This window comes from Falco naumanni, chromosome 11, assembly GCF_017639655.2.
Source record: "Falco naumanni isolate bFalNau1 chromosome 11, bFalNau1.pat, whole genome shotgun sequence".
Classification (NCBI taxonomy): Eukaryota; Metazoa; Chordata; class Aves; order Falconiformes; family Falconidae; genus Falco; species Falco naumanni.
In genome coordinates, this window is record NC_054064.1 from 23,221,842 (window position 1) to 23,249,735 (window position 27,894).

General features: G+C 43.6%; 1 protein-coding gene across 1 annotated transcript; it reads left to right on the forward strand.

Moving 5' to 3' along the window:
* Positions 1–81: 81 nt before the first annotated feature.
* On the forward strand, positions 82–26,228 carry KDM4A (lysine demethylase 4A). Its single transcript, XM_040611238.1, has 22 exons — positions 82–218; positions 530–682; positions 854–1,029; positions 2,228–2,342; positions 3,198–3,391; positions 5,100–5,149; positions 5,665–5,768; positions 6,817–6,954; positions 7,882–8,132; positions 8,920–9,110; positions 10,364–10,725; positions 12,540–12,660; positions 13,268–13,446; positions 15,835–16,039; positions 16,313–16,389; positions 17,144–17,199; positions 18,088–18,196; positions 19,128–19,316; positions 20,007–20,177; positions 20,653–20,772; positions 21,405–21,497; positions 22,557–26,228. The coding sequence occupies exons 2-22, from the start codon at positions 545–547 to the stop codon at positions 22,695–22,697; spliced, it is 3,180 nt and encodes a 1,059-aa protein (XP_040467172.1). The 5' UTR covers positions 82–218; positions 530–544; the 3' UTR covers positions 22,698–26,228.
* Positions 26,229–27,894: the final 1,666 nt, after the last annotated feature.

Below are 27,894 nucleotides of genomic sequence, written 5' to 3' on the forward strand. Positions count from 1 at the left end.
GCGGGCGGCGATTGGCTGCGGCGGCGGACGCGGGGCGGGCGGTGGAGGGGAAGGGGGCGGGCCGGGGCGGCAGGGCGGGGCGCGGGCGGTGGGGAACGGCCGCTGTGGCGTCGGCGGCCCGTCGGACTCATTGGGCGCGTGGTGCGGAGGGATACGGCGGCCGGGCGTTAGACCTGGGGGAGGGCGGAGGAGGCGAAGAAGAGGGACGCCCCGCTGACGTGAGCACGCCGGGCGGGGACTCGAACCCCTCCGCGTCGGAACGGGCTCGCCCCGGCCGGGGGGGGCGGTGGAGGGGAAGGAGGGGGAGGGGCGTGAATCGGTGGCGTTCTCCGCCGTGAGGAGGAAAGAGAGCCGCGGTCCTGACGGGCAGGCGCCCTCCGCCAATGGGGAGGCAGGGCTGGTGCGGACCCCGCGGCGATTGGCCGGCGGGCGGAGAGGGCGGGGCGCCCGGAGCGGCGGGGCGGCGTGGGGGAGGGGTGCGCGGGGTGACCCGCCCCCTCCCCCCACACCCCCCCCCGCCTCCGCGCAGGGCCGGCCCGGCAACATGGCCTCGGAGCTGGAGAGCCTCAACCCCAGCGCGCGGATCATGACCTTCCGCCCCACCATGGAGCAGTTCCGGGACTTCAGCCGGTACATCGCCTACGTGGAGTCGCAGGGCGCCCACCGCGCCGGGCTGGCCAAGGTGCGACCCCACCCCCTCGGCGCAGGCCTCGCACCGGGCCCGGCCCGCGGCCGCCCAGCGGGGCCGGGCCGCCTCCGCCCTTTGTTCGCCCGACGGGGCGGGCGGGCCCCGGCCGCGGGGGTCCGGCCCCGGTCCGCGGCCCGGCGCTGAGCCGCGCTTTGCTCCCCGCAGATCGTGCCCCCGAAGGAGTGGAAGCCGCGGCAGTGCTACGATGACATCGACGAGCTCGTCATCCCGGCGCCCATCCAGCAGGTGGTGACGGGGCAGTCCGGCCTCTTCACGCAGTACAACATCCAGAAGAAGGCCATGACGGTCCGCGAGTTCCGCAGGATCGCCAACAGCGACAAGTGCGTCCGCGCCTCCGCGCACACGGCTCCTGCCCGACCGCAGATGGCTGCTGCGGGTGTCGGCCCCCCCCGGCTCCCCCCCGTGCCGCGTGCCCCCCGGCTCCCCCCCGTGCCGCGTCCCCCCCCGGCTCCCCCCCTTGCCGCGTCTCCCCCAGTTCCCCCCGGGCCGGGTCTCCCCCAGTTCCCCCCGGGCCAGGTCCCTGCTACATGCAGATACCGGTCAGAAGCATGAGCGTAACACCCCGAGCAGATGAGGTGTGCTTGTGATGCTGGCCGTGAGGGTGGGGACCTGTGTCACTCGTGTCCTCTGGCGAAAGGAGATATAAAGCCAGCAGAACTTTCTGCTGCGGACTCCTGTCTGTCTGTCCCTGGTTAGCTACCTGGGGCCATCAAAATACTCGCAGAGTAGCAGAAAAGGGAAATTTCATGACATGAGAAAGGAGACAGAAAAAAGATGGCTTTAAAAGGAGTTTTAAGCAAAAAAGCCTTTGAAATAACCGTTTAGAAACCGCATGGGAATTGCCAGCCGCAGGCAGTCAGCTGAAGCGTATTGTATCTTGCAAGAGCAGTACACATCAGGTGACTTAGGATTCTTTTTCTCTAATACAATAATTCAATGAAAAAAAATTCTCTTTTATGCTGTATATGTAATTATCTGGAATATACACACATTAGGTAGGGTTAAAGTGTAAATTTGATCCCCCAGTGCTGCACAGAGACTGGTCTATAGTTTCCAGGGAAAGGACATCAAGAGCAGGTATTTTGTTGGTAAATTGAACATGCTTGACCAGTTTACTAGCAGGTGAGTCTGAAAATGTTTGGTACTTCTACAATGGCAGAAAACTTAGGGGTTTGTTTCTGGGTTTTTTTCCCAAGCTGCATGTTGTATCACTTCTGGTTTTGACTCCATCCCTTCCTCTTGACAGCTAGAAAGTGAAATTGTTCTGACCTGAGAGAAGTGCACAAAGTAAAAACGAAAGTAAAATGAGAAATGGGGAAAGTAATTTTCCTTCCAATCTTTTGTTCCCAGCTCACAGGAACAGAGCTGCTCTCATTGCTGTTCTGGTTGTTAGTGGTGTGGCTGATGACATGCATTGGGTATTCCTGTTGTAGCTTTTGATTCTTTCGATAGTGGAAAATGTTGCTTTGGATTCATTATCAGACTGCTAAGTCTTTAGTATCTTTGATCTCTTTTCAGATACTGCACACCCCGCTACACGGACTTTGAAGACCTTGAACGAAAATACTGGAAGAACCTTACGTTCAATGCCCCAATCTACGGTGCTGATGTTAATGGCACGCTTTATGACAAGGCAAGAAAACTGTTTTGGTTCTCAAGCAACAGTTATCCCTGTATATTGCATTCCATAAATACTAATGTAGCATTTGATTCTTCACCTTCAGGAAGAGTTAATGATAGTCTTAGCAGAGTTCCAGCTTCTGGAGTAGGCGGGAACACGATAAACCGTATGCTTATAACATACTCTTCATCTAACCCAAATGGTTAAAGAAAGCTAATAGACATAATGATCTAAGGGACCTCTGTTAGTGCTTCAGTATACTACAGTTTAGTTCAAGAAAGCAAAAACCGCTGTTGTCCAGCTGTTGCTTTTATCCTGCTTTGTCCTGAAAGGCATATGAGAGTTGCAAGTGTTGATCATTGAACACGCACTGCTTTGGTATCTGCTAGTGCATGTATTTTTGTGGGACAGTGCTCTGCCCATTATGTGTTAGGATGATGAACATTAGAAAAGAGTATGCATTCTGCTTGCTAGTCTCCTAAATTATGATGATTTACTCTTTCAAAAGCTGTTTGGAATGAAAAGTGTTTCTGTTCAAGGGGATTTAGACATCATCTCAGCCTCACACTACTGTTCTGTAAAGTCCATAGCTTCATGGTTATTTCGCCTTCCTAATCGTTATGTTGGACGACAACATTATTTCTTTTTTCCCCTCCATAAAGGTGGCTAGTAAATAATCGGTATGTAAGCTAACACCATGCAAAACTTTTGGTTTAGGTGAACTAGCTAATGGTTTGAGCTGTGCCAGTAGATGATTTGTCTTGATGTGCTGTTTCACAAGTGTCTGATCACTTTTGCAGTGGTCATCTTAGTTGTGTGGTTCTGTTCTTCATAATGCTTGTTTGACATGAGACTCGTGTTTTGCAGCATGTAGACACATGGAACATCGGCAGATTGAACACGATCCTGGATATTGTGGAGAATGAAAGCGGTATAACCATTGAAGGAGTGAATACTCCTTACCTGTATTTCGGCATGTGGAAAACTTCCTTTGCTTGGCATACCGAGGACATGGATCTCTACAGTATTAATTACCTGCATTTTGGGGAACCCAAGTCGTGGTAAGATTTTTCTAGGGAAGCTTCTAGATGTAGAAACACAATACCATAAAATACTGAAATCAAAGTTGTGAAGTTGCGAGAGTTGACTAAGGAAATTACCATCCCTCCAGTCTTGCACTGCAGTTGTATCTGATGACAAGAACGCTGGAAAGCAATAAGGAACTGCAAACAGTGCTTGTCCTCAGAAGTTTTTTGGTTACCTTCTAGAAAGTCCATTTGCTATCCTGATGTAGAGAGTTCTTCAGAATTGTAATACAGGGTGGACGCTTTATGCTGCAACAGGGCCAGAACTTGGAAAACTTGCTTATGATTTCCTGAGGCTCTAAAATGACCATACAGAGGTAATGTGCCTATTGTGATGCAGGCATTAGGGGAACAGGCAACTTTTAATAGACTTTGAAATGTAGCTATTTATCATAGATCTAAAAGCAGCCTAGTGGATCTTGCTGAGTGGTTTATCCAGCATCTGAGCTTTCCTGATTAGTTTTTGGGGAGGCTCCCGAATTTTTCTGTAGCATGGGTCGCATTTTAGGAGTGAATCATTCCCTTCTGTTCACAAGTAAATTTCTCAAGCAACTTCAACAATTGTTTCCATGGCACTTTTGTTGGAAACTAGTATTTTTGGCTGCCTTTTAATACAACTTTGAAGCAAAAAATAATAGCTAGCGCTATGTGACCAGTGAACAACCCCATGCAGTGGCAATTGCATGGGAACACAAAACAAAATAGTTCCTTCAGATAAACCTTTTGGCCGTTGCTGCTTGTAGAGTAGTACATGGAAGAAGTTAACTTTGCTGATACCTTAATTTAACAAGAAACTCATCAAGAATATAGCACTCTATTCCAGAGAGAAAGTAAGCTAAGCAGGTGGTTTTATTTACTGTAGTCAAACCAACTAGGAGTTTTTTGACACCCACAAAAATGTGCGGGCAGAGACATAGCCCTAAAGACCGTGCTGCAAGTTGTGCACATCAAGGATGTGGCATTGTGTCTGACTCAGTCCCATATTGGTCTGAGCAGCTGAAAGAGATGATTCCATTTTCTCTCTTTCTCTATGTTCCTCCTTGTACTGAGTTTGCATGACTGTGAACTGGAGATGGGTGAAGAAGTAGTCTTCCCTGCTTGCAACTCATGTTTTGCTGTGCAGATCTGCTAATTGAATACATCAGACCTTTTACTTCCCTGACTGCTTAAGCAAAAGTCAGTGGAGGAGATGGACAGCTTTTGGCTCTTGATTTTTCTTGGGATAGAGAGGTAAAAGTCCTCGGTAAAGAGTTTTAGCTTTATATCATCAAATTTTGAAAGAGTTAGTGAATAGACGGAGGATTTTTTTTTAGTTTTTTTTTTTAAAGGCTTTACTAAAGTCTAGGTAGACAACATCCACAGCCTTTCCTTGATCCACTAAGTGGGTCACTTTGTCATAGAAGGAGATCAGGTTAGTCAGGCAGGACCTGCCTTTCATAAACGCATGCTCACTGGGCCTGATCCCCTGGTTGTCCTGTACAAGCTGCATGATGGCACTCAGGCTGATCTGCTCTGTAATCTTCCTTGGCACCGAGATCAGACTGACAAGCCTGTAGTTGCCCAGATCCCCCTTCCAGCCCATGTAGATGGGCTTCACATTTGCATGCCCATTTGTGATTTCCAGTCAGACTTTGAGATTTTGTCTTGTCACTTGAATTCAACAGACTTGTTCTTATGACTGCAGGTACTCTATCCCTCCAGAGCATGGGAAGCGACTGGAGAGACTTGCAAAAGGTAATCAGGCAATTCACATCATGCCTTTTGCCGCAGCGGGTTTCAGCTCATTTAAGAATATGATATGCTTGTGATGTTCATAAGAGCGCAGGCTGGCACAACTGAATTGATAATTTGCCTTTTAGAATATAGTTCATATTATTCTGAGTGTTTATAGTATACGCACAAGATAAATGTGACATGACAAATAAAGCAGTTGTGGTCTGTCTAACCTTTAATGAGAAAATACTTAACTATTGATTATTAGAACTGGAAGTTTATAGCCAAGGGAAGATCCTTCTACATGCAGTCTTTCTTATGCTCTTTCAAGCTGGTATGATCTGTTAAAGATAAATCTCCAGGAGTTATCCTTTTTCATCTTAGTGCCAGCTAGCGCACTTCAAATAAGGTGGTCCAAACTTCTAGGCCTAGGGAAGAATATTGTTTAGACAATAACTTTTTCCTAAAAATTACTGAAGAATTAATTTTATTCACAGCAGAATGGTAACAACTCTCTTTGCCTTTATTTTAAACAGGTTTCTTCCCAGGAAGTGCCCAAAGCTGTGAAGCGTTTCTCCGTCACAAGATGACCCTCATCTCTCCATCAATTCTGAAGAAATACGGCATCCCATTTGATAAGGTTAGAAAAGTAATCACTGTTACACCCACTCAGTCAAGAGGTTCATGCAGCCCTGTCTCATCTCTAACAGCAGCCAAAAGTAGATGCTTAGAGAGGAAAATCGGAACAGGGAGGGTATAAGGCAGTCCTTTCCCACTGTACCTCCATTTATCTGGCAGTTGGGACCTGAAAGAGTTTGAGACAGAAAAATCTGTCAAGGACTATTAAAAAAAAAAAAGGCTCTGTCTTCTGTGATTATTTTTTTAAACTTAAAACTATGCACAACATACTGTGTCAGATTAACTTCACAGCTTCACTGTGTATTCAGTGAAGATTGTTCTTTTTTTGTTTCAGACTTGTCCCCTTTGTTTCAGACTTGTTCCCTGCTGATTTCATTTGTTGTGATCTGCTTCCTCAGTAGAAAATATAGCTTATTCTCTATCAATATTTTTTTTCATTCCATTAATAACTTAATAGACTTCCTTACTTTCTTGGTTGGTAACCTGCCATCTCCGCCCCCCATTGAAGATACAGTCTGTGAGCCCTTATTCAGAAGTACTGTCACATCTGTGTGGGCAGCTGAAGGGTTTTGTTGTCATGAACAGTAGGGAAATGTTGAAGAGCAGCAGTGGAAGGCTCGCAGGGAGTTGTACTTGAATATGAACAGCAAAAGAAAACAGTAGTAAATTTCCAAATTGTGTGGGATAGAAATTTTACTGGCCTTAAATACTGTTCAGCCAAACCTGGAGCTGATACAGATAATTACCTTTACGACCTTCAGATAGCTTGTCACAGAGTATTTCATATGTATAACCACTTCTGGTTGACCAGTTGTGTTGTATTTTAGTAAAAATCTGTTGAGTGTTGCTTTCCAGTATCAGATACTTAACTAGGAGAATAGTGAAGGTCCGTATCCAGTCTCTCCGTTGCGGCAAGTAACTCTGGCCACCATCTGTGGGTGGGGATGTCAGGTGCACTGCATGAGGGGTACAGGAGCTCCTTTTATTCAGACCCATCAAGTAGACTTTTAAGCTGTGAATAACAGTGGGATGTCTCAATTGTCTTCTAGGTGACACAGGAGGCTGGAGAGTTCATGATAACCTTTCCTTATAGCTATCACGCTGGCTTTAATCATGGCTTTAACTGTGCTGAATCTACCAACTTTGCTACTCTTCGGTGGATCGAGTACGGGAAGCAGTCTGTACTGGTAAGTGGTCAGTTGTTGTCCTGTTGTGTACAAATAACCTAATGTTCTGCTGCTCATCAAGCCCTCAATGCTTCTTCTAAGGGAGTGAGTTCAGTGCTTTGTCCGTTTAGGATGCAGTGTTTGCCTTCTGATAGGGTTACAATGTCCAGTCAGCCTCCTGTTTCGTGTCCTTGTTTCAGCTATGGATAGCATGTAATGTGTGTTTTAGCATTGTGCAGATCAGCTGAGGCTTCAAAGAAAAGCAGGGGACTGGTTGGCTTTCCAGAGATGGAAGGGTGTGCTTGGTGGTCAGGACTCACCAGTATTTTGTCTGATATTTTAACCATTATTTATTGACCACATAGCCTGGAAGTATGACTTCAGTAACTTAAGTCACTTATCAAAGTAAGTATCTTGGCTGAACCTTTAGGGTGGATAGTGTTACATCCATGTAGAGGTGCCTTACAAACATGAGTTATGTTTTCAGAAGTTACGTTTAGGCAAGTGCTTTGTAGCACTTCTTGTAACCATGCCCAGAGGAGGGCAACCTCTGCTGCTCTGCGTAGGCCCAGAGTTTGTACGGCTCCAACTTCCTCGTTATAGTCTGTGGTTTTGCTGGCTGTTTTTGTATGACCTCATTTTAAAACAGTCAGCTTCTACCAGCAACGCTCTAAATAGGCTGGTGAGCTTGCTTTCTTAGTTACTGCGATAATGTCTGGGTTTCTGTTTTGTCGTTTTTTGCTGGCTTCTCTGCCTGGTCTCTAGTAACTTAATATATGCCCTTTTGATTTCCTAGGAAAGTCTGAGAGTTCTGAGGATCAATTACATGTGGCTCTGGGTTTGTGGGTTTTTTTCTTCAGTTAAGCTTGTGAAAGCAAAGTGATAGGGAAGTGCAGAGTAGAATTGTTGAGTATGTGGCCTTTACTTGACTGTTTTCTGCGACTTCAGTGCTCATGTCGGAAGGACATGGTGAAGATCTCCATGGACGTGTTTGTGAGGAAGTACCAGCCAGACCGTTACAAGCTTTGGAAAGCCGGGAAGGATGTGACTGTCATTGACCATGCTCTTCCAACCCCAGAGGCAGCAGAGTTCCTTAAAGGGGATCTCATGCAAAGAGTCAAGAATGGGAAACAGTGTGCTGAGGAAATGGAAACGGGAGAGATGTGTAAAGACGAGGTGGATGGAGATGAGACGAAAAGGTAGTGCTTTATATTGTCTTCTGCTTTTCTCTTGGATTATTGGAAATTGGGCCCAGCTGCAACTGAATGTTTGCCATTCTGATAGAACAACAGCAGTCAGAGTTAGCAGTAATCTGCTTTCTTGGGAATACGGTTTAGTCTTAATGTTTTGGTTTTTTTACTATTTCAGTCCACATTGATGATAGTCTGTGGTAGACAAGAAATGCATCAGCTTGGAAGGTAGTTCTTCATCTTTGAACAGGCATCCAAAGCGTGGACTGGGAGTGCGCACTGTACACTGGGAGGCCAGAAGAAAAAGAGGGTGTACTGGGGTCATGGGGCGATACAGGCTAGCAAATTCTGATACTCTCAGTACTGCATATTGTGACATCAGTGTGCAGTTTCTAGTTGCTGAAGGAGGGCAGGCTGATTGTTTTACACCTTGCAGTTAAATCTTCTTCAATCAGTATCAGCTACTATTCCTAAAGCTGTCTTTGGTGGGGTTTTCTGTTGGTTTGATTTTGTTTGGGTTTGTGGGTTTTTCTTCTGTTAAAGGTAAAGAATGCCTGGCTGGAACATAGTTGCCTAGTACATGATTAACCCATACTGAGGAGTCATCCCTAAAGATTACTGACTCTCATTCTGTAAAGGCAAAAAACCCACTTCCCAATAGTTTGGAAACTATTTGGCTTGCCAGATGCTGTCTTATACAACACTGATCCAAACCACGTTGTATGTTGTGCATCCAGACAGAAATTCAACACACTTAGGTGTTTGGTAACCTGACATACGGATTTGTCTTCTACAGCATCCCCAAGCATCGCATAGGAACAAAAAGACACAGGGTCTGCCTGGAAGTGCCTCAGGAGGTGAGTGAGAGCGAGGCTTTCCCCAAGGAGGAGCTGAGTTCCACACACTATGAAGCAGACATGGCAGAGCCCCGTGAGAGAGCTACAAGTGAACTGGTGCAGCAAGGTGAACAAAGACTCAAGCTGCCAGGTAACTGTGTGTCAAGCTTTATCATGGTATGAGGGGACAGGTTATTATTCTTCAGGGAGAGAAGCTGATAGCTGAATCTGGGTCACTTTCATATGAAAGTTGGTAGGATGTTGTCATGTCCGAAAACACAGATGCTAGTTTGTCAGAGCCATGGCAAGCACTTCAGAAATCTAGTCATGACATTACGGATTGATTTTTTTCAAGACCAAAAGGTGCATCTAGAACAATTTTAGGTTGTGCCCTTTAGGTAAGTTTTTCTGACACTTCTGCCACTGGTCTGAGTAAATGAAATAACCACAGCTGGAGTTGTTAGCTTTTGTGACCTATCTGTGGATAACTCCCCAGTGAGAATTATATAAAAAAAATTTGCTTGGTGGAAAGCAAAGGTATAGGCAGCCATCCTGTAGCTGACCAGGTAGATCACAGGGATGTTGCCTTTCAGCTGAATTCAGTGGAACAGAAAGTATTGCATGAGACCTGCTTAAGAAATTGGTGGGTTTTAGCTTTTGATCTTTGCTTTTTTTATTTTGCCTGTCCGCATGCAGAGACATACTGGATGCCTCAATTAGTCTACACAACAGGGTTACAGAGGACTTTAGTGTGACCTGTTTATAGAAATTGCTTAGTAAAACATAAGCACACTTCCTGGTAGCATGGGTCTGGTATACTGTATGGATCTTTTATTTGTAATTTGGTCATAAGTAAGCTGTAGGAAAATCGGTGTGGCTTGTAATGGGTCACTTATCCTTGCTGTTAAGGGAGGAGCAAGGGGCCCATGAAACAATATAAGAACAGGGAATGTCTCTGTCCAGTATTCTATTTTCCAGCCCTCTGCAGCTTGTATTTAATAATCTTCTGTTGGTTTGTAGACTTTTATTTTTCTTGTATTAAAGTCTCCCATGAACACTTCTAGCCTCTTACCTACAGCATCATGTGGCCAGAGGTTGGGCTGTTTAGCTGCACTGTATAAAGTGTCATCTCTGTTTATTTTGAACTCACTGTCTGCTGGGTTTGTTTGATATATCCTAGTTATTGTACTGGAAGAGGCAATGAGCAGACACTCTTATTCTCTCTCTTGCTAAGCCACTCCTGAGTTTATGGGTGTCTGAATTAATTACCTGCTCTTTACATGACCTAGTGTGGTTTTTTTGTGTAGTAGTTTGCTTTCTTATTTTGGCTTTGTGCAGGTGGCTGCACAAATGTTCTCTCTGCTGCCCAGACTTTAGAAAAAGTCAGTATATCCTTTCTTCTAGATCGTGTGGACTCAGCCAAATTTGAGGAACTGAAAACAGTGAAGCTTGAGGAGGAAGAAGAGGAAGAACAAGAAGCAGCTGCATTGGATCTTTCCATTTCACATGCTTCAAATTCCACTTCAGCATTGCCAGCTTCAAAGCAGGGTGCAACGTCCAGTGTTCTGTCCAGCTCGCCTGCGTATTCTGGTTGTTCAGACTCTGAATCGACTGATCCACTGGCAAAACGAACTCTTCCTGGGCCAGCTGGGGTGCTTACAGTCCATAGCTATGCTAAAGGGGATGCCAGCGGATCTGACAATGAACAGACTTCAGGCAAGAAGGCCAGTGCCACCGCCAGTGTGAATGAGCAAGAACTGGCAGAGGTATGAATGGCAAGAGTACTGAAAGCTTAAGGGCCGTATTAGGTGGTCATGGATTTGCTGTGACAAAATTTCCAATCTGTGCAGATTACATTTTCATTCCATTAGTGTTTGCATAGCAGGTTGCTTAGTTGTCAGTGTTGGTTTTTTTTTTAATACCTATGAGTTTTGCTAAACAAACAAGAATTAAGATGAAAGACTTACACTCTTACCTCTTCTAGAAAACAAGGAGATCCCTTGTTTTGAGAACTTCTCTAAAATATTTAAGTGCTTTAAGGGAAAGGGTAGCTTGGTAGTTTTGACATGGTAATGTTACAGGCTGATTCAGGTCCTTTTATATTAATAGACACTTGTTTGTACCTAAAATGAATCTAGTTCAGTGCAGCCTTTACTATGAACACATTGAAAATGTTTGATGACTTTTTTTTAATATAAAATCACGTACATGTGTACCTCTGTGTGCCCCATTTTAGAAAAGAAATGACAGAACAAAGATTATTGGTTGGGAGAATGTGAATCTGAGTGTTTAAGCGCTGCCAATGAATGTTTCATTAGACAGCCAAAGAGAAGGCTGTAACAGTTAAAATCTTACCTGGTGGTGTCTTTTCAGATTATTTTGTTTCCCTCTTTAAATCTGTGTTTAGACCATGGGAGGCGGATAATGATTATGGTTTTGAAATTCAGGAATTACACAAATGAAATGGCACATGGGCAAATCTGTTGTTAATTAAGCTGAAACGAGAAAGAGTTCTCACAGATATTTGAACTAAAGAAATTCTGTTGCCAATACTGATGGCTTCATTGCATACTCCGTACAGTGAAAAGGTGAAATCTTTAATGGGTCTAGATCATTTTCCCCAGTATGGTGTATTTGGAAATAAATTTTCCATCAGATGGTAACGGGGAATGCTAATTTCCATTTGAATAAAAGCATTTCTGTTTCTTAGAAGTCTTGTATCCAACTGTCTGTAGGAGATCAGAGATAATGATTGTTATGCTCTCTTCTGGCTTCTTTTATGAGAAGAAGAGATTTTAAAAAGACGTAAGATGCATTTAATCTAAGATTTGCTTCTGCTCTTAAAGGAATAACAGATTCAAAAAAAGAAAAAAGGGGGTTCTTATCTACTGAGAGACTTCCTGAGATGTTAAAATCATTGCCTTTATTGCCTTGCTTGTCAGGTTAGTAATAATTTTGTCAGTGTGTCACTTGTTTTTACATAAGGCTAAGGGAAGAGGAAGTAACTACTGCTGTAGGCTCCTTCTTCCAGTCTGTCTGGAAAGACATCGATGCAAGTAATAAGCAGACAGAGTGAATGTTTCCTTCATTTAAAATAAGCCTGTTAGTTTGAGATGCCAATGAACTCTTTAACTTTTAAAATTTATTTTACTGCTTTTTATTTGTTTTTAAATTTGGGATTTTTAAGTTGACATACAAACTGAAGATTTCCTCAGAATGCATGACACAACTTATTGTGGCTTTTCTGAGCTGAGCCATTCAACTTGTCTTTGTTTCTGTTACATGATTCTGATATAAACACGACTTGCATGGAAAGTTATGCTGGGATCTGTGAAAAGTCTCTATTCTGATAGCTCAGCCACTCAACAGCTATACAGCTCTATCTGTTTTTTCCTAGCAAAAGTGCTGCAAGCAGTTCTTTCAAAAATTTAGCTAGTTTAGAGCTGAAGTTAGTTTGTTAGATATAAAATCGTGGAAGTATGTGTGCATTTTGTGGAGGTTTCTTTGTGTTGAAAATAAATCCCTTTAATGTCAAAAGGACACGTGCTAATTGACTACTGAACTGCTTCTCCTCGTCCAGGTAGCAAAGGAATACATAAGGTCAATGAAGGAGAGTAAGAAGTCCAAGTGTCGTCGCCAGCCATTGAGCAAGCTCCCACGCCATCACCCTCTCTTGGTTAAAGACTGCATTAGTGATGATGGTAAGTAAGGCCTTATGCTCTTTGGGAAACTGTAGAGGCCTCAGCTTCTGTGGACAGTGTGGGATATTCCATTAAATAACCAGCAATAAACAGGAGTCAGCAAGTGACACCTCTGCATCCTCGACAAGGTGCTTATCGCACTTTTTTTTTTTTTTTTTTGTCTGTGCTTGCATCATTAAACTTCTCTCTTGAATGGTGTCTTCTTTCTTTCGTGTTCCATTCTTTGGAAAGTCACAACTCTGAAAGGAAAATTAAAGAGAAACTGTTCCATAATTGCATCTGCCTTGGAGCATTCCAGTAATTGATGTAAATATTCATGATCTAAAAACAACAACAAAAAAACAAAAACCCCCAACAACAAACAAACACCACCACAAGATTTGTTAGCTGACAGTCTTAGTCTTGACATAATTTGGAGCTGGTGCTGTCCTCAGCCAATAAAACTATCCTGTGTCTGCACAGTTGCTTGATTAGTAGAAGCTTCTTAAAACGAGACCAAGTTACTGGTTCCCATCGCCCTTCTTGGTTTGCCTTATTTAATTTAGTTTGCAAGAAGGGTATCTCTAAAAGGGCACTTAATCACAGAGTTAATGATCTGTTATCACAGAGGCATCAGAGCAAGTAACTCTGGAAGAAGAGGCTGAGGAAACAGAAGCATGGGCCAAGCCACTTAGCCAGCTGTGGCAGAACCGGCCACCAAATTTTGAGGCTGAAAAAGAATACAATCGGACCATGGCTCAACAGTCTCCTTACTGTGCTGTTTGTATGCTCTTCCAGACGTATCAGGTATGTAGACAATGTCTTTTAATGTAATCAGTAGAGATAACTGAGTAGGCTGCCACTGCTGTGCATAGTTTTTTAAGTTCAATTTGCATTTTGCCAGTTAACAAAAGCCCTATCAGTGTTGCAGTCTTTTCAAGGAATTATTCTGGCAGAGTACAACTGGGTGAACCTCACCACACCTGGGATGGTCTGCCTGTGGGTTCCCAGGGGCTCGCTCAGCTGTTCAGCAGAAGCTTTTGTGTTCTGTGGAACCATGAAATGGAGCTGATTATAAAATCCCATTTGTTTTCCAGACTGACACCTTCACTTCCACACTTTTTAAAAAAACACTAAGTCCTCTGATAGCACATGGTCTTTGGGGAGCTGGCAAGGAGCCTGAAGCACCTGAACCTGAGAAGACAGGGAGCGTGCTGATGTTTGCTTTAGTGTTAGATAGTCCTGTGAAAAGCAGGGAGTCGGACTTGATCCTTAAGGGTTCCTTCCAACTCGGTCTTCTGTTATTCTCTGATCCTGTGATGTAGGGTTGTGTTTGTGGATGGCATAGATAGAAAATAGACAAGATAGAAAGCTGTCTTGTCTTGGAGTATATCTGTGTTGCCAGTAGCTGTGGTGTGTGAAAATGTGCTTTAATGAAGTGCAGCACCTGTAGCAACGTATGGCTTGGGATAGGTTGCAGAACCCCTCTGTCATGTTGATGAAATGTTTAGGCAGGAGGCCCACTGAATTTTTTGCTGTGCATAAGCTATGGAGTTTGGAGGTAGCTTGAATAGTTGTCTGATTGCGGGTTTGACCTGCAACTTAGAGATAGTTTGTCCTTTCCCATGCGCTAAGCATATTTGATTCATTTGAGATCACTGTATGATGATGGTGGCACTAGAAACATGTTCACCACAGTTTTGGAAAATAAAGACCTCAAACTTTTGTTGAGGGTTTATATTGTGTAATTTCCATAAAACCCACGGACTTTAGTTTCTGTTCAATCTTGCTATTTCTGAGAGTAGGTTCTTGTTAGGACTGGAAATTAATTCTACATAGAAGCTGCATAGTACATGGGGATTTCACTAGTGCTGGTAACGTATAAAGTTAATTTGAGGACAGTTTAAGTTCTGTTAGCTCCTTTTTTGTGTTCTAAATGCTATTAAGCAGAAAACTCTAGCTGCAGGTTTTTAAATGTCTGTCCACACCAGGCGGTAAAGCAGAAACTCTTCCAAAATTTGAGCTGTGGTTAGACTTTCTGAAGTTAGAACAAAGGCTCTGTAACAAGTCTGGGAACTCACTTCAGTTACCCATTCAAATAAAAAAATTGGCACAAAACGCCAGACAAATATTCACTTTGCCTTTGTGAAGAAAAGTATCTAGCTGCTCAGAAACAAAAGAAGTTGCATTTTCTTCAACTTTGTTATAGATTTCCCTCAGTCATTTAGTCTTTTGCTTGGCATGCGATGTTCAGTTTAAATCAGTAAGTTTTACATAATCTGAATAAGCAAGATTTGTTAAAAACACATCAGTTTCCTTCCAACTGTGATCTTTACCTGGACTTTTTTTTCCCCTGCCTTTTGATGCACTATAGGAGGGACAGTGCAGCTTCATTCTGCTACTGCAATTTTTGCTAATAATATTTTAAAAAGATTAGGCAAGGTACTTTTGTGGTGGCCTGTGAGGTGCAAAAGATGGTTTGAAACATTTCTTCAAAGAGAAAGATTAATTTCTGTTTAGCTGTTAAGAAGAGTAACTTGAATGAAAGCGTATCTCTGTCAACTTTACATGTAATTGCTGTTTGGTTTGATGGTGGTGTTTTGGTTTAGATGAATAAATCACACAAGATTAGCCTGAAAGTCTCCTGAGCTTTAACTGGGAAACTGCCTTTTTAGTCTGCTTATTTCTCAGGAACAAATTAGTTTCAAAGCCCATTAGATTTGTTCAGAACTACACTACCAAAAAAATTGCGTGGATTGCAGTAGTTATCTCGTTTGTGTAATCATAATCCTCCTGTACTGAGGTAAGGTAATGTGCAATGTTGGATAGCAACATTATGATCCTCTGTATTGGGTGGGGGTTGCAGCAGAGGTGTTGCCCATAGAGCATGAGGTGAGCATTGGTGATCCCACCTCTTCTGTCAGAAGAGATGCAGTTTGATGTGTGTCTTGTTGCTCATTAGAGGGATGCAGTTCAGACCTTGCATTTAGCCATTTGGGGAGAAAACAATTTCATTCTGAAGCTGCGGTAGCTGAGGATTTTATAAACTATATTTTCACCTAACCCACTAACTTTAATTTTTCAGCACCTTCATTCTTTCTTTAAGCTGGATTTATGTATGGAATAATGGGTGAGTAAAGATTATATGAGGCAGTTTTACTGGTAAAACTGAAATTCCCTGTCCATGCCTTACAGGCAGAGTGTGGAGGCAACAGTCAAAACTCTGGAGCAACTCCAGCTGCTGTGGATGGGAAGATCCGAACCAAACCCCTGATTCCTGAGATGTGCTTTACTACAACTGGCTGCAGCACTGACCTCAATCTTTCAACCCCCTACTTAGAGGAAGATGGAACCAGTGTACTCATCACCTGCAAGAACTGCCATGTCTGTGTTCATGCAAGTGAGTGCATCTAGACTTACCGCCAGACTCTAGTGTTCTCTCTAGCAAGCCTCTGCCAGCCTGTGTGATGCACAAACAGACCAAGTTCAGCCCTTCTCTGAACGATACGTGCTTGAGTGCTGGCCGTTGAAATACGGAGTTGGCTGCACAGATATTTTCAAATATACAGCATCATCCGGAAGCTCGTTGGTTTTAATTCCTGCTTTATTTCTGGGACCTAGGGGAGTGGATCTGAGTTTAGGGAAGCTCTTAAGTGAGATGTGTCTGTTCTAGGTTGTTATGGTGTGTCCCCTGACAAGGCCACTGAAGACTGGATGTGCTCCAGGTGTTCAGAAAATGCCTTAGAAGAGGTAAAGTTTCTTATAGAATTCTCACGGATAGAGCCTGGTACATCTGGGAACTTGTTTACAAAATACATTTCCTTAGTCTTGTTTTGTATTTTGTTTGGGGGTTTTATTCTCTTCTCTGAAAAGAAGGCAATTTAGAGAATGTTTAGGAGCTGATGTCTTGTATTTTGGTGGTTTATAAGCCATATAAGCGATATAGTCCTTTTAACCGGTACAAAGCTGCTGAGCTCGGTTGAGTCACAGGTAAGATATTCTGCATGAATGTGGGAATAGCTCCATTGTCTGTCTTAATTTATGGTAGCTACTATTTCTAAAACAGTAACTTTTGTTAATAACTAGGGAGGTGTGCACATGTGAAGAACGCAAGAAGAATGATATTCCCTCAAAAAGCTGTATAGACTCTCAAGCAGCAGAATGGGTCAACCTTTCAAATTCTGTTTGCTGGTGTTTGTTCCAGATGCTTTAACACATCCTCAAAGGATACAGGGTATTGTGGCTTTAAAAGGAACCCATAACAAGTTGAATAGGTCTTCAGTGGTAGGTCTGCTTGTCTTCAACAGACTTGGAGTCTGTATTTGTTGCCCTAAGGGCAGCAGCTTTTGAGAGCTAAAGGGCTGATCTGTACAAGGTAGTTAGCTCTGTTCCTGCAGTGAAACCATTTTCTTCCTCTGGATGTGCATTTTGAGGAGGAAGTTCTAAAGCAAGTGTGCTGCTCTGGACTTCACTCTTTCAGCTAATGCTTTATTCCTTGTGCCAGGACTGCTGTTTGTGTTCATTACGAGGAGGAGCACTGCAGAGAGCCAATGATGACAAGTGAGTGTTCCAGGTTTTTTGATCTTAAGGGAGAAGCTGGTGTAATGGAGTGACCGATAGCATCTTTCATGCTGTCTTACTCAGGGGTGCTGTGGTAAAGCGTGTTCATTTTGGACACAGGCAGCAACTGTCGTCTCTTTGGGTAATGCCTCATTCTGGTGATAGCAGTTGTTAATTGCTTTGCATTCTATAGTGCAGAGGTATAATGTACCACATAAAAATAAGATTCATCATGAGAAAACATCTCTCGGTACCTTCTCATAGAGGACTTTGATTTCTCCATGTAATATGTGGAGGCGAAGGAGACCAAGGACAACTGTAGCTTCAAGTAGCACGATATACTGAAATTCAGGGTACCTCTGCAGCAAGTATACTGCCTACAGCTGCCTGTCCTGTGTCCTTTGGTGTGGTGGATTGTCTGAAGTTACTTGATACAAAATAGCAGTGGGACAGACCTGTAGCACCATGAAGTAATTGAAACTTTGCCTCCAGAAATTTTGTGGATGTTCCGTAAAGCCTCAACCTCTGATCACAGTCTCAAAAGTAACTTGGTAGTGACTGAGCAGTTGCTATGGGTCATGTTTGTGAAGGAATAAACCTATCAGGCAGGCTTTTATAATGCAGGTATGCAGCCAGCATGAGCCACGCTAAATTGCTCTCTTGTTAAGCCTGTTAGTAGTAGATTGCAAGTGTGAAAAACTCTTGGTTTTGCCCCACGTGTGCCCTGTTACTAGCAGTAGGAGGGAAGATCACACTGCTAGTTCTCAGAGGCTGTTTATCATGATTTATCTGGCAAACTTCACCAGAACTGTATTTACTTAAACTCCAAAGTGTCCCCTGTCAGCCTGATGCATACTAATTTATTTTTCTCCTCTTCTATCCTGACAGGTGGGTTCATGTGATGTGTGCTGTAGCTGTACTGGAGGCGAAATTTGTGAACATCGCAGAGCGAAGTCCTGTAGATGTTGGAAAAATCCCCCTGCAACGTTTCAGACTGGTAAGGGTCACCTGTGCTTCAGTGATGGAGTTTCACAGTGTCTTCCATCTGTTCAGAAGGTGGGAGACTTTGCTTATCCCTTTAAACCCAAGGCATCTCCTCTCCAGATTAAGCAAATTAATCTGGTCTGTTCTTTGTATTGGAAATGGCAGTTGTCCCTGCTGGTTTTTTGAACCTTCCTTCTTCTAGTATACGTTTATTCAGATGAGCCGGCAAGGGGGACACTTTTCAGTATGTGGTAAATGAAGTTTATACAGTGTTGTAATGACGGTATTTGATTTTTTTTTGTCTTGTTATTTTTCTAAGCCCTGTATTTAACTTGCTTTATTGACTGCTGTTGAGATGCTGCTGGATGTGGGAGGCATTTGTATAATGGGTGCATGCCTTCAGCAACAAAGCAGCTACTTAACTCTTCTAAGAGCTCAGTGTTGAGGGGAAACTGATGTTAATTGCTTTGTATATGCTAATGTATTTCAGATAACATTCTTTTCCTTACAACAGCCCATCAGGCCTGACCCAGGTGTAGTTGGATCACTAGTAGTGGTGATAATAGTTGTTATTTTTGTGGTCTTTCCCCATTATTCTAATCTTATTGCTTGTCTTGTATAACTTAATAGCCAAGTGCTGAAAGGCCCTGTAGGCTTTGGAGTGTAGTAGACTGATTTAATCCGAGATCTCAGGTTTGCATGCTTTATGCATGTTGAGATGGTAGATATTTAATGTACATTTTTCATCTATGGGGTTACTTTAAATGTGCAAATTACTGCCGTGCCATAAACTAGAACTGGTAGCCTTCTGCTTCTTCGTAATTAGAAAGTAGCAATGCTCTCACAGAGAGTAAATGGCACAGTATCAGGCTCTTAGACCAGCTAGCCCTTTATGTTGGGTAAAAGCTAGTGCCGATCAATAACCTCTAGTTTCCTGTCCACAGAAATGCATCTTCTGCAAGAAACGAAGAAAGAGAATTGCAGGTTGCTGTGTACAGTGTTCCCATGGTCGGTGTCCCACATCCTTTCACGTCAGCTGTGCCCAAGCAGCAGGAGTCATGATGCAGCCTGATGACTGGCCATTTGTTGTCTTCATTACCTGCTTCAGGCATAAGATTCCATCTCAGGCAGAGGTGAGTAGATGTGTCATTCCCAGGATTTTGACCTGCAGTATCTTGGAGGGACTGAAAACTTTCAGATTGTGTGATTGTTTTAAAACTTCATTGAAGGCTTGGCTCTCTCACAAAGTTCAGTATAATCTAATGGTGTTGGTCTTGGATTCAGATTTCAACCTTGCTGCTGCTCTGAGTGATCTTAGTTGTATTTTGGTTTGCAGCCCAGAAGAACTGAGAGCATTACATGTCTCCTGTGGCTGTTGTAATGGGGAATAATAGTGGGGTTTATGGTCTGATACTTAATACGCAGGAGTTAGTGCTGGGACTCCAGCAGGCTGCATGAATTGATCATAGAAATTCATGTTTAAGTGATTGATTAGTTTATAAAGTTCTCATGTAGCCCTTTTAGCCATCAAAACCACAACAGTCTATTAGAGAATATTTACTGTAAAGGCCCTGCATCGCTCTGAAGAATTGAGAGCTTAATTCACTAAGTAAATTAAGGACAGTGGCATCTAACAGATTAGGCTTTAAGCATTTGAAATTCCAGAGGCAGAACTCTTCTAAAAATGCCGCTGATGGTGTCTTGAGTAGAGTTACTCACCTGAACTGAAATATTTTGCTTCCTTGTCTGCCAGCACTGGAGCTATGGTCCTCAACACATTCTTTGTTGAGTCATTGTGTAAGAAGTGATTTTTCTCTTCTCAGCGAGCTAAGGCTGCACTCCAGGATCTGTCACCTGGACAGATAGTCATCAGCAAGCACAAGAACGGTCGATTCTATCAATGTGAAGTGGTCAGCCTTGCAAAGGAGATTTTCTACGAGGTCAACTTTGATGATGGTTCCTTCAGTGATAACCTGTATCCAGAGGACATTGTGGTATGTTAAGCAGTGGAGTCTGGCTCCGGTAGAGGGCACATGATGCAAGTCAGCTCTTGCTGCTGCAGAGCAGACACACCAGGGGATTTGGTAAATGTTCCAACCCTAGGTCATGTTGTGGCTGAGATGTAACACCTCCAAGGCAGCACATAAGACTGACTTAACTGAGGGCACGTAGGAACAGGTGTAACAGGCAGTGCAGCTGATCTTTGGCTGCTTAGCCATGGTAGGTCTGAAGGAAAACTTGCTGATATTTGCATACCATTCCTGCATGTAGTACTATGAAGCTGGGCCTGCTGTTGGGATTTAATACAGGTGACAGAGATGGATGTTTCTCAGCCTGGTTCTCCATCCCTAAAATAGAGTAAATGTTGGGGTGTTGTGCAGGGTGACCGGGATGGACTACCGGGTTGCTTACTGAATCTTCACGTAAGGAAGCTCCTTGTCTCTCCCACCTTCCTCCTTTATGCTGTAGAGTCGAGACTGTCTTCAGTTAGGTCCCCCTGCTGAAGGAGAAGTTGTGCAGGTGAGATGGACAGATGGACAAGTTTATGGAGCCAAGTTTGTCGCATCACATGCCATCCAGATGTACCAGGTACAGAATTGTCTGAAAATTCATCATTCTGAATCATAACAAGCTGATCTTGTTAACAGGGCTGTTCTTAAAGCCAGCAGAGCTATAGGGGAGTCATACTGAAACACTTCAAGGGAAGTTACTCAGTGTTGTCAGCAATGTCAGATGCTGGTGACAGTTGCTAGAGTTAAGAGCAAAGTGATTGCTTGCAGCTCTACTCATATCTGGCTACCTACTTGAAAGTGTCACCTTCTGAAAAGTTGCCGATCTGTAGTTCTTCCACAGACTATGTTCCTAAAGCTTAAACTCCTTAAAAAAAGTTTGGTTTTGCTTTTCTCTCTTTAGTGGAAGTGCATCATGCCTTGCAGACATCCAAAGGGATGAATATTCAGGCCGTATTAAAGTGACCAGCCCCACTGTCTTGTCTGGCATTACAAGAATATCCCAAAGCTTGCCAGGCTACTTTTGCTGTCATGGGATTGGTGAGGTTTTAGTTAAAGTCTGTTGCAGTGTTCGTACCTGTGTATGGATCTTAAAAAATTTAAGTGGTAGAAGATTATTTCACGAGGTGTCTCTGGAGAGGAGAAGGCAAATTCTAGGTAGCTGTGCAAGGGTCCTGACTGCTGGTAGAACAATGTCTGGTTTTCTTCTAGGTGGAATTCGAAGATGGATCACAGCTGATGGTGAAAAGGGATGATGTGTATACTCTTGAAGAGGAGCTTCCTAAGAGAGTGAAGTCAAGGCTGGTAGGTAGATGGGCTGCAAACTTCTACTGAAGAAGCTCGTTTAACTTAATTTGTCCTTGAACAGCAAGCTGAGTGCATGGCAGCAAAAGATCACAACCTGATGTGCTCCTCAGTTGTTGCAAAGCTTGGTACTTACTTCATCAGGCTAGAAAAGCAAAGTTCTGTCTCACTCTGGAGAGACTGAAATTATTCTGTAGTGATAGGAGTTTATAGCATGGAGTCACTATTTGGGACAGCAAGTAAATACCCTTTCATGCCTGTGTTCATAAGTTTCATTGTTTATTTGCATTGCAAAGAATGGCGAAGTTCCTTCATGTACCCCTTGTTCTGAAAAGCTCTTTAATAGGGTGGCATGAAAAGAGCTTGCCATTTCTTTAAAATTCTAAAATAATCCAGGTGGGAAAGGACCTCTGCAGGTCTCTGCTCCAGACAGCTGTTCCATGCAGGGGCAACTACATAGCTGGGCAGGGTTGCTCAGTGTTCTCTTCAGTCAAGTTTTGATTATCTCAAAGGATGGAGATCCCACAGCCTCTTTGGGTCCCTCTCCTGTTGCCTTATGCTTCCTGCTATAAGAAACCATAACTGTGGACAGCATGCTGGGTATCTTGCTTTACAGTGTGATCATACACACCCTAATGCAGAGCCTTTCGGCAGGCACACAGGCTGTTGGAGGTTTAAGGAGAACGTATCATGGCTCAGTCCTGTGACCAGGTGTTTAAACATGCCTGCTCCACAAGGCATCAAATGTACTAGACTGCTTAAAAGCTGGAACAGATGAGGGTGTTTTATTCCTTTAAGAAAGTGACTGTGAACTTAAACTCGCTACTCTTAAATTTGAAAACTGTGATTCTTTAGATCTCTGATTACAGTTCCCTTAAACTTATCCCCAGCCTTTTAAATCCAGTTTCTTAAATATTTTTCTTCTTGTGTTTGGTCAGTTTTTGTAGCAGGCTGAATGTTCCCAAGTTTCCTGCCTGGTTCTTTCTTACATGCAGTAGGAGGATGTTGAGGCAGGGATTTGATCTGTGCTCCAGTGACTAATTCTAGTTTTTCTCTTAGTCAATAGCTTCGGATATGCGCTTCACGGAGATCTTCGCAGAGAAAGAGGTCAGACAAGAGAGGAAGAGACAAAGAGTGATCAATTCACGCTACCGTGAAGATTACATTGAACCTGCGTTGTACCGGGCCATCATGGAGTAAGCACTGCCTGTGGCAAAGGAAGAAGATGCCCACCTGCCCCAAGGATTTAAACGTTCCAGTACAACAGGCCATATTTGGATGCTTCGAATCCAGGGGTTTTTTTGTTTTGTTTTTTAAGGAAGCTAAAAAGCTGATGCTCTGCAATAGCTGAAAGGCAGCTGTTGGATAGTGAAACAAGATTCCGTTTGCTGAAGCTGATGCCTGCAGACTCCTGGTCTGAAGTTGGGTCCCTACTGAATAAGCCAGCTTGGGGGTGTTGCTTTCATCTCATTGAGCCGGCTTGCTTTTTTATTAGAGACAATTTTGACAGGTGGCAAACTCTTTTGGGAGTTGTAGCCAGAAATCTTGGCAGCTGCAGAGTAGTACGGTCTATTGTTTTCATTGAATAACGTTCCTGATTTTGGGATCTCCCTGGTGACTACACCTGGGCTTGAGCAGGCAGTATTACTGGTGCTTGAAATTGAACCTCCTTTTATATTTATATCCATCTTTTTGTCGCAAGCAGCTTCAGTCTCTTGTTTCTCAGCACCTCCTTTCTGAGGGTTGAGCTGTAGGCTGTTCAGGTCCAGGCAGACAGGAGGTGCTTGTGTGAACAGGTGAAATGTGAAATTGAATCCTATAGGACAAATTATTTAACCTCCATTTAATAATTTTGTTCTGGTATTCGTTTTGACTTACTTAATCTTAAGTTTAACTGTAATAGTATGTGCCTCAGAATCAATGACATCTGTCTGGAGCCCTGTGCGCAGTGCAGCCTTTTAACAAGAATAGGCGTTCAGCTCCCAGTAGACCTTCAGCTCCCAAAGAGTTTTGAGTTTCTCCCCATTCCCTCTAAGGCAATAATGACCAAAGGGACGGAGTCCTAACTCCCTTCTTGAAATGCAAGCATCACAGTATTGGAGATGACGGGGCAGCAGTATCTGAAGCAGTGCAGTACCTCCTCTGTGGGAGCACTGTCTGTTGTGTGGCTGCAGGCTTTCGCTTACAACAGCTAATATTGGGTCTGAGACAGGTAAAGCATGCACTGAACTGTGTGTATTACTGAAAGGCTGTGCAGTGCTCTTCTGAAGCAGGAGTGCTGCTGTGTTGCTGTCTAGCAAAGGTTATCACAGCATTTTTAGAGTATTAGTAAGGCACATCTCAGCCGTGTTGGAGAGAACTTGCTACCCCAGCAATAGGAAGCTGAGTTAAGCTGGGCAGTAGGAGTACCTGGAAGATGTGCCAACTTGCTCCTAGTAACGTAAGCATTAACACACCACAGTAGGAGCTGTGTAAATAAATGTTCCTTTCCCATTCTGTAGGAGAGGGGTTTTAGGCTGTGGAGCAGATTGGCCACCTTCTTTTTGCATGGAACGATGGGGTGACTTTTCCTGCTGGAGAAAAACATGGTCATGTGTTCTCCAGAAACAGTTCAAGAGGAGAATTTTCTAGTGAAACAGACCTAATGCATCCCTGCTTCTATAGGGACATGGCAGTGTGTCTGCAAAGTCTGGATTTTTAACTTTTTTTTTTTCTTTTGTTACATAGGAACGCTATAAACCAAACTCTTCTGAAACCCCGGTGCATCGATTTGTGACTAGCAATAAAATGTAGTATTGTGTAGTGATACAACTCTTGATCAGCAAAGAAATAAACTACAACTTTTTATAAAGAAAATCTAACTTATCCCTACATTTTTATAGGGTCCAGAGGCTTATATGAGTAGCAAAGATTTGCACAACCACTGTTTTGCGTAGAGATATTCTGTCCCATTTTTGTGGTGGGATACATCGTTCATCAGTATTGGAAGGTTTAAACAGATTCTGAAAGGCTTGCCTTTGTGTTGGTTCCCCCCCCCCCCCCCATGTCCAAAACTCCTGGTCTCAGGGTATTAAATCGTTTTCTCATTAATGATATAGTTGGCTTGATAAAACTAGGATCTGTTAAGACCAGAGTCTAGTAGCTGCAGTTACTCTGGTCTAGGCAATGGGAATGAAATTGCACATTGTCTTAGCTTTTATGTAAGCCTCTCTGAAGTGATGTGCTGTGAGCAAAGGTGGAGAAGAGTTGGCCGGGCCTTAAGAAACTTGCCTCTGTTCTGTCAGAGTTAATTTGGTATTAGCTACTCGTAGGCTGGATGCTACCTGTATATTACTGGAAAATACACTCTATGTATCATCTGCCATTCTCCCTCCACAGAAAAGGTGCCTGTGTTCAGGCTTTCTTCCCAAACTGCCATATAACTTAAATGCACCTTTTAGGTGCCGCATGCTACCTGTTCTGCAAACACCTGGCTCGACAACTTCATCCTAAAATGATGACCTAGTACAAAACAGCTGGATTTGTTTGGAGACCTGTTGTTCAACTGCAGCAGGTTTTGCCACTCACCTCTAATGGTATCGAGTGACTTTCAACAGCTCCCTATGCCTAGTATTTGTTCTGGAAGAGGAGCTTTGTTATGCTGCATTTTCTGTGGGCTCCAGATTTGCTGTTGTCAGTTGGCTGCACTGTGGTGGAAACCGCTGCCATCCTGCACTCTGAGGCAAAGGGCCTTCCCAATTTTCCTGTCGGTTCTTGTGCTGCATCGTTCGAATGTGAGCGTACTTTACTTGCTGCAGTGATTGAACTGCATTTTGGCTTCTGTCCTTGAATTAAAAATTGGTGACCCTGATGTTTGAGGGGTCTATATTATTTGACTTTGCAAGAACAGTTGGTTTTATGGCTTGAAGTATAACAGGTAGCAATAAAAGCTCTTTACAGAGCAGCTGTCTCAAAGGTACATATGCTTTCCGTTACCTGTGCTTTGATCTTGATTGATAATTTTCTCCAGTGGTTTGGTTTTAGAAGAGTATTTATCCCTGTTACAACATCATTCCAGTGAGGGCAAGGTGCTGCCTGAGTATCAGCTAGGCAGGCACTTCATGAACGTGTTTGGTAGGAAATCTTGCTCAATGTGCCCCACAGGAGCTCTGGTGGCCCTTTGTCAGGTCTGTTGCCTGGGGTGCTGCAGGCCATAGACCTCACTTCACTTTTCATGAAGCTTCCATCTGCGACTGGTTCAGGTTGGACCCCTAAAAAGCATTTTTAGTATAAACAAATAGTGTCTTGCCCTTAATTCAGGGTAAGCTTGGCAAGCCAGTGATTACTTTTCGTAAGGTCTAAAAAGGTGGCTGTATTCTTTGTAAAGCACCTGATTGCAGTAGTGTTTCTGCCTGTGGCTGGACTGCTGGAAGACCTTTCTCCGTCAGCAGACCCCTCAGGTGACCAGAGACAGTACTGTCGGTAGTAGGACCCATTCTCCTTGCTCCTTCTCTCTTCCCAGTGTTTTGAGCTGGGTTGAATTGATTCTGCACTGTTTGAGGAGAGTAGCCACATATCCCAAGGCTTCCAATGCATTTCTGTTCTTCCATTCTCTAACTGGGCTCCCATTGTCTGACATGTCTGCAGTTATGCTTGTTTTTTTTTAATGCAAACATGGGATGGAATCAAGACTCTGGTAGCCTGTATGTTGTTTTCAATTTGATTAAGTAATAAATCTAATTTCAAAATTGACCATCTGTAGACTAATTTAAGAACTAAAGCAATGTAACTTGGAAATCCTCGCCATGCTTCTGATGTTTCTTTTAGCATTACTCCTTTCTAATACTCATCTCCTTAATGCTTATCCAATGAGTTCTTGGGTGTCTTTCAGAGACACTAAGTGGAGTTCTGTTATTTAAGAACTCAGTCGAGAAGGGCTGTTCAACTAGAGCAGGAACAGAGCCAGAGTCGTCCCTCCTCATTGAAGTACAGACCTGACACATCTGCAGTAAGAGCTGAGTTGCCTTAGGTTCCCCCTGTAGCTGAGAGTGGCAGTGCCAGAAGAATCATCAATCAGAAGATCTTACCTGGGTGCAACAGCGCTGTTCTTTACGTCGATGTTCACTCTTGAATTTCGCAGTGCTGGTTAAAACTTGCTGAACTGGCAGTCGGGGCAAGGAGATTATTCTACCTTAGCTCAGGGATTTTTGTTACTGATACACAGAGTAACCTTGAATAACTTGCTTATTCATTGTAGTATTATTTCAGCCCATGTCTTTGGAGCATAAAGTGCCAGGTGTTCCTGGAGCAGCTGTTGCAGTGGGGGAAAATGTTAACGTCTCCTTTTCCCTGACAAAGTTGTAGATGTTGCACAGAAGCTTTAAGTGTGTACATTTAGGTTAGTGTGAAGCATGTAGTATTTTACGTTCAACATGAACAGCATGGGGTATTGCTAAAAGTCAAAATAAGCCTTTTTCCTCTTTTCCTGCAATAATTCTTCATTTCTTTGCATTGCTGTTAGAGCTGTTCAGCAGCTTTAGGTTGCTCTTGGGTGAGTGGAGTGCAAGACTTCAGGTGGGTGTGAGGGTGTTGTTGCTTGGTTCCAGTAATGAGCGTAGCTGAGGGTGTGTATCAGGAGTTTCCTTTGACCTCACCAGAATGCTCTACAGAGGAATGGGAAACATGTAACCTGATGGGTTTCTTTTGAGGAACCTGTGGCAGATCCATGCAGAAACATTGCCATAGCCTCCTTGCTGCAGCATGAGTAATGTGACAGTGCTGAAGTCAAAACTGTTCTGACAGCACCTAGTGAACAAGGGAAATGTGTGGGACAGTGCTGGAAGAAGATTTTAATGGTATAGCATGTTTGTTAATTTCTAGACAAAACAGACTAAAGGTAGGAGAGCCTGAAAACAGGTGTCCTTGGCCTGTAATTCTGCATCTTCTTTAAGAAAAGTTCTCGCTTTTATGAATGGTTCTAGTGGGCTGTGAACACCTTTGGTACGTGATGCAAGGGAGAAGTGAAACAGGCCTGCTGTCTGGGCTCTTCTGCCTCGGCTGGGGGAGTTAGTCCCGCAGGAGTCACGGCCTGGGATGCCCAGCGTGTGTGCAAGAGGATTGAACACCCCAGGAACTGGGATTGCTCTCATCTTTATTCACACCACTGGCTGAGGAAAGGGCCGCCCCCTCACAGGCTGTAGGCGAGGTGGGTGGCTGACGTGCTGGGTATTTTCAGACCCAGGTGAAGTCCTCTATACAGAGTTAGGAGAAACCAGTCTTTGCAGCTCAAGAATTTGTACCAGCCGGTCTCATGTCTGAGCGCTACCTGTGTCTGCACTGTGATACGTTACATACAAGTATGCCATAGACCAAAGCAAACTGCTTCAAGAAGTGTAAAGAATCAAGTCTGCAGTCCTGC